The 11,391-nt window shown below is 45.6% G+C and overlaps 1 protein-coding gene across 3 annotated transcripts; it reads left to right on the top strand.

Annotated features, from left to right (window-relative positions):
• Window positions 1-226: 226 nt before the first annotated feature.
• LOC136365297 (serpin B6-like) lies at window positions 227-9,962 on the top strand. 3 transcript variants are annotated; one of them, XM_066325614.1, is made up of 8 exons: window positions 227-350; window positions 2,608-2,716; window positions 3,100-3,277; window positions 4,148-4,285; window positions 4,909-5,026; window positions 5,263-5,405; window positions 7,675-7,842; window positions 8,814-9,962. In XM_066325614.1, the coding sequence occupies exons 3-8, from the start codon at window positions 3,110-3,112 to the stop codon at window positions 9,216-9,218; spliced, it is 1,140 nt and encodes a 379-aa protein (XP_066181711.1). In that variant the 5' UTR covers window positions 227-350; window positions 2,608-2,716; window positions 3,100-3,109; the 3' UTR covers window positions 9,219-9,962. The 3 variants fall into 3 exon arrangements, with proteins under 3 accessions (XP_066181711.1, XP_066181732.1, XP_066181721.1); XM_066325635.1 differs by having other exon boundaries at window positions 233-350; window positions 2,613-2,716; XM_066325624.1 differs by lacking the exon at window positions 227-350 and having other exon boundaries at window positions 2,127-2,716.
• The last annotated feature ends 1,429 nt before the right edge of the window (window positions 9,963-11,391 follow it).

Raw genomic sequence — 11,391 nt, 5'->3', positions numbered from 1 at the left:
TGTCTGCCTACAGCAACAGCTCAGTGTGGCCTAAAGCAATCCTAGCTTCAGAAATAAGTAATGGTAATTAATAACGCCGCACGGACCACGAGTGTTTTCTGTCAGCTCTGCCACGAGAGGGAGGCAGAGGAGGAGGAACAGGGCACTGGCCGGCGGAGCCACGGGCGGAGGGGAGAGGCCGCACCGAGGCGGCGGCCGCCATTTCGCCGGGAGGAGCTGGAGCGCTCCCGTTCCCGGCGGGCGGGGGGGAGCGCCTCCGCCCCTGGCTAAATCCCGGGAGGGGCCGGGCTCCCGTCCCTTCCCTCTGCCCGGCTGCGCTTCCGGGAACAGGGAGCGCGGCGGCCGGCGGGGTGAGTGCCGCGGCCGCGCTGCTGTTGCTGCGTTGTCCTGAAGGTTTTCTACGGGAGTCCTGTCCCTGTGATTTTTAGGGTTTTCTTGGTTTGCAGTTTGGTTTTGTTTTTGGAGGGTTTGATGGCTTTTTTTTTTTTTTTTTTTTTTTTTTTTGTGTGTGTGTGTGTTTTTGATATTTTTTGGAGTGAGCTGAATGGCGTTGCTTTTCCTGTGCTTTGTCTTTTTTGTTGTTGTTGTTGTTGTTGTTGTTCCCTCTTTCCTGGCATTCCCTAAACACCGCCACTTCTTGGCAGCTGGAGGTGCGGCGGGAGCACGGCCGGGCTCTGGGGTTGTCCCCGCTGCTCCTGGCCCCTGTGCTCCGCAGGGGCGAGGGAGGGCAGGGAGGACTCTGACACTGCCCCAGCAAGCTGAGGCACAAAAAGCCGAAGGTTTGGCCCTCCCTGGAGCGGAGAGTTCCTCTTCCGCCCCCGCCCCGGGCTTGGCCCCACGGGAGGTGTCCCGTGCTCCCGGCGCTCCCTCCAGGAGCATGCCAGCCGCTCCCCCGCGGCTCCAGCTGCCAAGAGGCGGCGGCGCTTAGGGAATGCCCCAGGGAAGGCTGCGGTGCCAAAGGCCGCCGCCAGGAGCTGTCCGCGGTCTCGACCTGCGGGTGTTTTAACGTCGCTCCCAACTCTCCAAATCGTAAATGAAGCCTTTCTTCAAAGAAGCCTACTTTGATTCAGCGTGTGGGAAAAGGGGTGTCTGTGCCACAGACAGAGCTTTTATCAGTGGACACGGCCTGGCCCTTATTGCCCTGAGTTCCCTCTGGGGTTGAGTTTGAAAGAGTCAGCCTGAGACTCCTCTAGTGTAGCTGACACGACCTGGGGAAGTGTTCCTTGCTTGCTGGATACTGATGCACGTCATAGTTTTGGTGGGAAGTGTCTCTTGGGCCTCAGGCTGGAGAAGAGCTACACCCTGCCGTAGTTTCCCCATGGTGATACCTTGCAGTGACTGTCTGCTGATTGATCTACATACAGCCTTTCAATCCATAAAGACTGTCCTGAAGCACAGGTGTCAACTGCTGAGAATATATGCTTCAAACTCAGAGTGGTAGGAACATAAAACCTCCGCACAAGTGTCTCATCACTGGCCTGCAGAGCATGGGGAGAGCAGAGTGAGGAATGAGGTTTGCTGACAGCAAACCCTTTGGCTGAGGTTTGCAGCAGTTTACAATTGACTGACAATACGTACATGTATCATAAGGTTTTTCGTTCCTTAAAGTGCAGTCATTGTGTATTGTCTCTGATGAGAAGGGTGTCTGTAGTTATCTTGCTACTCCTGAGCTGCAGAGAAAGCATAGTTCACTGGGCAGATGTCACTCCTAGGCTTGTGTTCCAGCTGTTGAATATTATTAACATATTAATTATGTGATATGGTTAAATGCCCCTGATTTTTAGGCAGGCAAATAGTGTCAGTTGCGTCCTTTTGTCTGTAAATTCTTGCCTGTTGTGGAAGCCCTACAGACACCTTCTAGAAAATAACTGCATGCTGGTGTCACTATTCCTGTGTGTTTTGACCCGGAGGTCAAAAGAACCTTACTGCTAGCAGTCTGCATGTACTGGGACTGTAGGAAAATTCTGGTCGTCATTGTAACCAATGTGAATGCCATGTGTCTCTTCTTTATGCTGTGCAGTGCATAGATTATTTGTTCAGACACAACTTGAGGATTGTTTCCATCTAAGCATGCTTTTTTGTTTGTATTTTTTTAAGTTATAGGAGAAAAGAAATAGGATAAAATTGCTACTGTTTATAGTAAAGGTGCTAGCAAGGAATTTTCTTGGGTGGAAAAGTATGCATGTGGAAACTTGGATCTTTTCAACTCGCTAAGATAATGAATCAGTACTATGAATTAGGTGGTGGTTTTGTATTTGGTAGCAACATGCCAACGCTAGGCCCTGCCTAAAGGGAAGAACAAAACACAGAGACAGTAAAAACAATCAGCATTTATCTTACGATGACTTATGATACTCATCTGTGGTTAACTCAGTACTTATTGCTCATTTAATAGGTGTGGTGTTTAATCTCAGATTCACTACCTATAGCAGATGTATATAGAGTATGACAGGCACTGAGTTTATGATTGTGTGCGTTGCCATGTTGCAAGCAATAAAATGGAACAGAAATGAACTTTGATTTTTTTTCTTTGTAATACAGCAGGAAATTGCAGTCATCTCTCATGCTGGCAACATAAATTTTTTCTTTCCTTCTTTATCTTGTAAGCCAAGTCATTCTGCTGACTTCTCCCAGGCTCGCTGGCAGGTTTAAAACCCAGCGTGCACATATAGAAGCAAGCTGCAGCTACCACTGAAGGTCTGTTGAATTGGAGAAGGTAAGAGTTGGTAATTCTGACACTCTGGTGTCTAACTTCAGATCTGGTGGTTGCCCTAAAAAGGCAAATTATTTTCTGTGTGAAATCAGGAGAGACTTCTTTCAAGAAGTCCTGGCCAAAATGCTGTTGTGCCTGACCACCTCAAAAGGTGTCGCACTGTGTAGGTATGGGATGGAAATCCAGTAGCAGTCTCTAAAGTGGTAAAATTCCTCAAATGTGTAGTGTGGGATCTCAGGTGCTTGTGGCACCAAATCAGTCTCCAGTGAGCAGATAATTTTCCAACCTTTGCTGTCTAGTTTACCCTGGAATGTTTAAAGGGGAGAAAGAACAGTTTTGTATTGAAATCAATGTGATCCATTGTTGTTCTGTGTTTTATGTCCCAGGCTCAGAAGCATGGAAAGCCTCTGTGCAGCAAACACCACTTTTGCTGTGGAGCTGTTCAGAAAGCTGTGTGAGAAGAACCGTGGGCAGAATGTGTTCTTTTCACCATTTAGTATTTCTTCTGCTTTGTCTATGGTTCTGCTGGGTGCAAGAGGTAGCACTGAAGCCCAAATAAGCAAGGTAGGTCAGAATAAACTTGGTGGATTGCATTTGGTTTGATCATATTGAGCAAAAGATGTGTCTTACAGTCTGTGACATGTTGTGGTTGTCACAGTGGTGTGAGAGAGCAGATCTGTTCCTCTGGTGTGTGTGTAAACAAAATCAATTTTCATTGTTTTTGAAGGAGGAGATTACTTTGTTATCAACTGAAGAGTTTCCTGGGTTTATTTTATGGGGACTTTTTGTAGTTTTTGAGACCAATTCTCCTTAATATGTAATTGAGAGATGTGGTTTGGAATTGGTTTTTTGTTGTTGTTGGCTTGATCAATCTCTAGCTACATAAATTATCATTTTCTGCTTCCTTGTTTGGGCTTAATATCAGGCAATATATGTTTTCAAAATGTAGCCAGATTCATAAAAAAAGAAATCCACGGTGACTGAAAGTCAAACTGTTAGCATGGTTTACACTTTCTTGTTTTAAACTTGCTCAGGTGTCACATAGTACTTGCCATGTGTTTTACATATGACCAGACAATATTAAGTGCAGAATCAGACATTTTGGTTCTGATGATTGGCTCTTTCGCAAAGTGGGAGAAGACAAAAAACTCTGGGTTTTTTTTCTTACATTTACTATTTACAAAAATTTCTCAGACCCTAATGTTGTTGCCATAGTTGGAGATACTCAGAATGCGTCAGGACACAGTCCTAAACTATGGGCTGTAGATGTCCCTGCTTGGGCAGTAGCAGATTGTCCCCACAGGTCCCTTCCCACCTGGGCCATTCTGTGATCCTGTAGCGCTTGCCTTGAGGGAAGGAAAATCAGAACTTGTGACTGTGCTACTCCTGAATTTATTACTTGTATAAGCACTGACGACGTTGATCTCTGTGTAGGTGCTTTCTCTGAAGAATGCTCAGGATGCTCACAATGGGTATCAATCCCTTCTCTCTGAAATTAATGATCCCAACACCAAATACATCCTGAGAACTGCAAACCGGCTCTATGGAGAAAAGACCTTGGAGTTTCTTGCAGTAAGTAGCCCTCAAATTTGTTATGATTCTTATTAGAATGTACTTGCTTCCTCTTTCTTCTGGAGATCGAAGGCAGGCTTTGGAGTTTGCCTCTCAAATATTCTGGGCTGATTGCCAGGAGTGCAATAGATTCTGCCAGAGCCCAGGGTGTGAACCTGGTGGAGAATGTCCTTTAAATAATTAGTGTTCTGAGTGGACACAAGCAGGGTAAAATCCATCAGTCTCTACACTCTGGGGTTCTGTCATCCATTCGCATATTTGGCTGTGGGACAAATGGTTGATGTATCTCTTAGCGTATCTCTTTCTGTCTTTTACAGAAACTTATAAAATCATATGTCATGTCCCTGAAGCACAAAAGAGAAACAAGAAAATACACCCCCCATATCACTGTCAATGTAATGTGCAAGTTTGTAGTAGAGTGCATAATCCATAACAATAATATTGATTCCTAGTCCAAAGAAGTGGTATAAATCCTAGTAGGAACTTGTCAGCAAAAACTTTAATGGCTTTGTATGCAGGAGTGTAAGGAAGGCAGGCAGATTTCCTTGGAGAACGTAAGGCTCATCTGTGTCTGAACGAGAGTGAATCTCTTGCTGACAATGTGTTGTGACTGTCCCTGTTAGTCTTTCCTAGAGTCCAGTCAGAAATCCTACCATGCTGGCCTAGAGCAGATGGACTTTGTGCATGCTTGGGAGGATTGCAGGAAACAAATCAATGGCTGGGTAGAGGAAAGGACTGAAGGTGAGTGCTTGGCCAAGTGGCCAGTTGTGTTGAATGGCAGCCATGGTTGGTGTAAACACCTACTTCAGGATGCAGGATTGTGAATTCAAACAATTGAAATTTCAGGCTGTTGCTGTGTCTGGTCCACGAATCTCTTCCCTGTTGTGTTATAAATGTAGAGTAGATACTATCTTGGATAATGATTCAATGCAAGTCAACCTGTGAAATAATGTGTGTTTTTCCTTTGTATCATAAAGGTAAAATTCAGAACCTGTTGGCAGAGGGGATTCTCAATTCCCTGACCAGACTTGTGTTGGTGAATGCCATCTACTTCAAAGGCAGCTGGGAAGAGCCGTTCAACAAAGAGAGTACCAGAGAAAGGCCATTCCATATTAATAAGGTATGATGTGCTAAAATGCTGACAATATGCTATTAGGTGGATGTTGTCTGAAACAAGCACCTTTGAGAAGAAATGAAATCTTTTAAGCAGGGTTGCCTTGGATAGGCTGTATGAGATTCCTTATGCCGCCTCCCTTTCATATGAATACTCTCTTTGCTGAGTTCCTCTGAACTTTGGTGTAATTACTAGAATCTTTCATATAGCAAAAAGAGAGGTGTGAAAGCTTGTCAATTCGGTCAGAGCTTTCCTTGCTGCATTTCTGGCCCTGAGCCATTCCAAAATAGATGGTAAGAAATCCCTTTTGAAGAACTGTGTGCTCTGCAGTTTTGTTTTCAGAAGCAGATCAGTGCTTTTGATGGGAACTTGGGCAGTGGCATGGGCAGGCCATGGCTGCCCCTCAGGATCCCCTGCAGCTCTGGGTTGGTGTTGGGAAAGATGGGACAGGAAGTGCTTATGGATACGATTGTCTGGTAAGAAATATAGGAGATATAAAATCTGTGAGTGAAACAGAAATGAAGGCCAGCTTTGAGATGTAGGCATGGCAGGCAGGAAGACGGTGATTAACTGGAGATAGGTTAAAGGACAGAAAACAAAAGGGCCCAAGAATGCAGTCCATCTCCCCCCTGCCAAGGCATCAAGGATAAAGTAGATAAGAAGAATAGTCTTTAGAGTTTAGAATGTAGGATGATATGATAATTTAGTAGTTCTCATAGGTTCCATGGAAAGTTTGTAGGTTTTGTATCTTGTGCCGGTTGGTCACTGTAAATTAGAATATTCAACACAAAAGGAGATACAATGTGTTGGAACAAGGTCCTCACTCTCTTACTTACTGCTTACCTCTTCTCTTCTTGCCCCTTTTTCCTCTCTTGCCTCTTCACCCCTTCTCTTGCCCGCTCTCTCTCTCTGCTTCTTCTACCTCCCTCTCTCCTACCGCCCTGACCCCGGCACTCTTCTTACCTCCCTTACCTCATAGCCCCCCTCTCTCTCTCCCTCTCTGTTTAAGGGCTTCCCTTCAGCCGAGGCTGGTGGCCGAAAGCAGCCCTCTTTACCCATGACCCTTGCAATAAAACCGCATGTTTCCAGAATATCTCAGGTCTGCAGAGTACCTTGTCCCTGCCGTCCACGCATGCCCCTAGAGGTTGGCCTCTGGGACTGATTATCAAGAACTGGCAATGTGCCGCTCTTATGTCACCTCCTTGAACCAACCATTGTGGAAAACTGAAGCCCTCATGCCTGTCTGGGAGCTATCCCTTAACCATTGGTGAAATAAATCCAAGAACATTTTTAAGTGCCACTAGCACTTTTAAATAAGGAAGTGTTACTGCTCACCCCATACTCTGTACAAGAGCACTTCAGAGACTGGACTGATTCAGTTCCTGATACCTTGTCTTCAGTGAATATTTGGAAGTCTGAGGTGTTAGCTGAAATCTTAAGCTGGTTATTTTACATCCTGTTCAGTAACAGATAGTTACTTTGACATCCCAGGAACCTTTCCAATATCCTGTGAAATTATTCCTGTGACTCTTGCACTTACGACTCACTGGATGATTTTCTATCGCTGTGTGGCTTTTCTATTGCTTGTCAATCCTTTTTATGTGTCACTGTTACTGCAAAATAATTTCTGCGTAATTAATTAATAATAGTTACTTAATTAACAAAGAGCTACTTGTGTGACAATCTCATGAAGAGAAGGGAGAAAGGAATGAAACTGAGAAGGAAAAGAATTATGTAAACAATAGTAGCTAATGCTCTACATGGAAATGGAATAAGATAGCAGAGAATGAAAATGAGAATAAAATCTCTCCTCTTCTTACTATCCTTCTGGCTTTTAAGAATCCAAAATAATACTCTAAATTTCTTGGTAGTTTTAGAATAAACATTTTAAAATATTTTAAGTCTTGCTATAGTGCTTGGAACCACATGGACTACAAATACATACATTGAAATGACTTACGTATTTATAACAAGGAACAATGCCCCTGCTTCTTACTAGCTCACTTCAGTGTCACTAGTTCTGACGTGAACAATAGGATAAGAACACATATTTGCCTTGAGGGAATTTTCAGAAACATTTCTACATTAAAAACTAAAATTTAAATCTCAGGATATATAGTTACATAAAAGGGAGAGTGTAGTGTCTGTGCTCTGTGGTGTGTGATCAGTTCACTTTGGTCAAGTCCTAAAAGGCCCTGAGTAACTGGCTGCCTGCTTTGTACTTTGAGACCAGCTGGAAGCTCAGCACTAACTGTTGGCATCTCTTGATTTCTAGAATGAGACCAGACCTGTGCAGATGATGTTCAAGGAGGCAAATTTTAACATGACTTACATTGGGGAATTGCAGACCAAAATCCTTGAGCTCCCCTATGTGGGTAATGAACTGAGCATGATCATCCTGCTCCCTGCTGCAATCCAGGATGGATCCACAGGCTTGGAAAGAGTAAGTTGTTGATCTGAGTGCAAAGACAGCCTGAATCCTTCCAGGGAAGAAGTCTGACATTGCAGAGAGACCTGCAGTTCAGTCGCAGAGCAGTTGTGTCACTGGTGCTCAAGGCCAGCAGAAATGTCCCTCTGCTCCCTGTCCCCAGAGTGACTTCCCGTGCCATGTCCTTGCTGCTCAGGCTGTGTGCTGCTGCCTCAGGCAGAGGCTGTGGAAGAAGAGCTGTCCCTGCTGAGGAGCAGAGGTCAGCTGTGGTTGTGGTGAAGGCACAGGATGGTGATGCTGGAATGTGGAGAGGGGGATTTTGGGTGGGCTCTTTGCAAGTCCTGTGGCTTGTCCTCTAGATGTTCTGTGCTGAGCAGCTGGCAGGGGTTGTGTGCCCCACTGCCTGGAAAGGGACTCACAGGAAAGGGCAGGATCACTTCTGTGGTGAGGGTAGGATACCACAAGAGCCCGAAGTTTGGGCTCTTTGGCGCTCTGGACGAAGGAGTTTATTACTATGTCTTCTAAGACCAACTGCCTTTGTGAGTGCACTGTTTTCATGATGCTGCTGACTGGCCTGAAGGATGAACCTTTGTTAAAGAGACAGAAGAACTGGGTTTGGTTTCTTTGGATCCTTGTTAGCTGTTCTTCTGTGCCTTTCTTTCCTTTAAGTGAACAATAAAAACAAAGAAACAAAAAACAACCAAAACCCCCAAACAATTTAACATGTTCTGTTGAAGTAAACTTGACATGGAGGGCCTTGATCCTTATTGCCCCCACCAAAAAAACATTTGGTAATGATCTTGGTGGTGACCGTATTCTGAAGTGACAGATAGATCTTGCAGTTTTGGCTTGAGATACACTAACCAGGTTAAAAAAAAGTTGCGTCTTTGATACTGTGTAAACAAATGCCAAAATTCAGTTCTTTTACTTATGTAACACTGACTTGATTCTCATTGTAACAAAGTGAATTTTGAATTTTTCTTCAGCTGGAAGGGGAACTTACATATGAGAAGCTAATAGATTGGATCAATCCTGAAATGATGGACTCTACAAATGTGAGGGTGTCTTTACCCAGATTTAAACTGGAAGAAAACTATGATCTGAAACCCCTTCTTAGCGGCATGGGAATGCCTGATGCATTTGACTTGGGGAAGGCAGACTTCTCAGGAATCTCATCTGGCAAGGAGCTGGTGCTGTCTGAAGTGGTTCACAAGTCCTTTGTGGAAGTCAATGAAGAAGGCACTGAAGCAGCTGCTGCCACAGCTGCAGTGATGATGATGCGCTGTGCAATGAGAGTTCCAGAATTCACTGCAGATCATCCCTTCCTCTTCTTCATCCGGCACAACAAAACTGGCAGCATTTTGTTCTGTGGCAGGTTTTGCTGTCCCTAAGGAGGAGATGTCTTGGCAGCATAGGTGTCATCACACAATAAATTTACACTTCCCTAGAACAAGGTGACTCCTTTTGCACTAATTGTCTCTCTGAGCTGTGCCTGAACCCTCTTCTGCAGTCTTGATCTCCGGCTTGGCAGGAATAACAGAGCTGCTTAGACAAAGACAGCAGCTGCCATGTCCAACCCCCCTGCCCGTGTGTGCGCAGGTCTCCAGGTTCTTGCTGACATATTTGCAGCTGTCCACCCCTTTTACCTTCCACTCTCATCCATTTAGTGCCTTGATCCATTGCCTGGAGCTGAGAGGAGTTTGTGGCAGTGTCGTTCCAGGTATTTCTGAGCATCCTTCATAGATGTGGGGTTTTTGGTCCTAACAACTGGACCACCACTTAGGCAAGGGTGTGAATGAAAGGATGCCTTTATAGCAGATGTCCCTCTGAGTTATTTGCGGGGTGAGTCTATTTGTTTCATCACCCCAGGACAGCTGGGTTTATTCCCTGTCACCTGGTTCTGGTCCTTTGACAAAGAATGTAACAATGGGGCGCATGGTGCCTATGCACTTGGAACGACAAAGCCTTGATTTTTTTTTTTTTTTTTGCACTGTTATATGTTTATACTGTTAATATTTTCCTAAACACCACAGTTTACCTGTATATTCTCAAGGATACAGCTGCACCAGCTTTCCTTACATTGGGTTGTGCTTTGTTGGTCCTGTTCCTGCCATAATAAAGGACGTGTAAGCGCAGCATGGGTGTTTTTCTCCTGTTTGAAGGCTAAGCTACAGGCGTCTTGCAGAGTGTGCGGCAGGAGCAGAGGAGCTCTCGCAGGGCAGGGACAGCGTTGGCTGTCGCCGCGGTTGTCCCGGCCGGGCAGGGACGCGGCCGAGCGGCCTCGGCTGCGCTGGGGCTGCGCGGGGCGGGAGGGGAGCGGGGCAGCCTCCGCCCTGTCCCCGCCCGCGGGGCATCCTCCGGGCGTGCGGCGGGCTCGGGAAGAGAGGCGGGGATCGCTGCTCGCCTCCCGCTCTTGGCAGCGCTGGTGGGGCAGCGCGGGGTGCGGGCTGTGCAGGGCTTTGGGTGCGAGGCTTGCGCGGCTGCAGTGAGGAAAGGGAAGTGCGGGTGCGCTCTGGGCTGTGGCTGTCCATGCTGGCTCGGGAAGTGCTGGCGTTTTCTTTAGCACAGAGCTCGGTAGAAGAACATTTGAAAGGTGCCGTGCCGATTGTGTGTCCGCTGGGGAGAGCTGACAGCGATAGTTGGAATTTCTGTGGGAGGACCGTGCAGGAAACGCGTAAATTCTGATATAAACTCCTCCCCGTATTTGGGTCTGAGAGGAAGCAGCAAATGTGAGAGTTCTGCTGTAAGAAGTGTGGGGAAAGCTGCTGTGTGAGTGAAATGTGTGGGGCGTGCAGGGTCTGTGAGTCTGAAGTACTTTAACCTGCAGTCAGGCCAGCACAAATCTTTCCAATTTATTCTTATAATGATAGGAATTGTTTTTAATATAATGCAATTAACTAGAAGTGGTCAGTAAGGATGGGTTATTTGAGTAATGTGGGGAAGAAATATTCTGTTAGAGTGTGACTGACATATGCTTGGTGTGGTTGAAGATTTTAGTTTGTTTGGGAAGAGTTCTGGGGTGGTTTTTTTTTTTTTTTTTTTTTTTTTTTTTTTTTTTTTCTTATGGCTGTGATTTGAGTTTTTGGCAAGAGAATGTTGCAGTGACAAATTCCTGCTGGTTTTCTTGCTTTTATGCAATGTCATTCTGCCGATTTCTCCCAGGCTGGCTGGCAGGTTTCAAACCCAGCGTGCACACGTAGAAGCAAGCTGCAGCTACCACTGAAGGTCTCTTGGCTAGGACAAGGTAAGAGTGTGTAATTCTACCACTCTCGCATCTGACTTTGGCTCCGGTGGTTGCCCTAAAAAGGCCAGTTATTTTCTGTGTGAAGTCAAGACAGGCTTCTTTCATAGGAAGTCCTGTACAATATGCTGTTGTGCAAAATGTTGATCAAAATGTTGACCAAAATGTTTATCATCTCAAAGGATGCCACGGTGTGTAGGTATGGGATGGAAATCCAGTAGCAGTCTCTAAAGTGGTAAAATTCCTCAAATGTGTATTGTGGGATCTCAGGTGCTTGTGGCACCAAATCAGTCTCCAGTGAGCTGATAATTTTCCAACCTCTG

This window comes from Sylvia atricapilla, chromosome 1 (genome assembly GCF_009819655.1).
Source record: "Sylvia atricapilla isolate bSylAtr1 chromosome 1, bSylAtr1.pri, whole genome shotgun sequence".
NCBI classification, from domain to species: Eukaryota; Metazoa; Chordata; class Aves; order Passeriformes; family Sylviidae; genus Sylvia; species Sylvia atricapilla.
The sequence above is the reverse complement of the archived record's forward strand: the minus strand, read 5'-3'. Positions and strand labels throughout refer to the sequence as shown.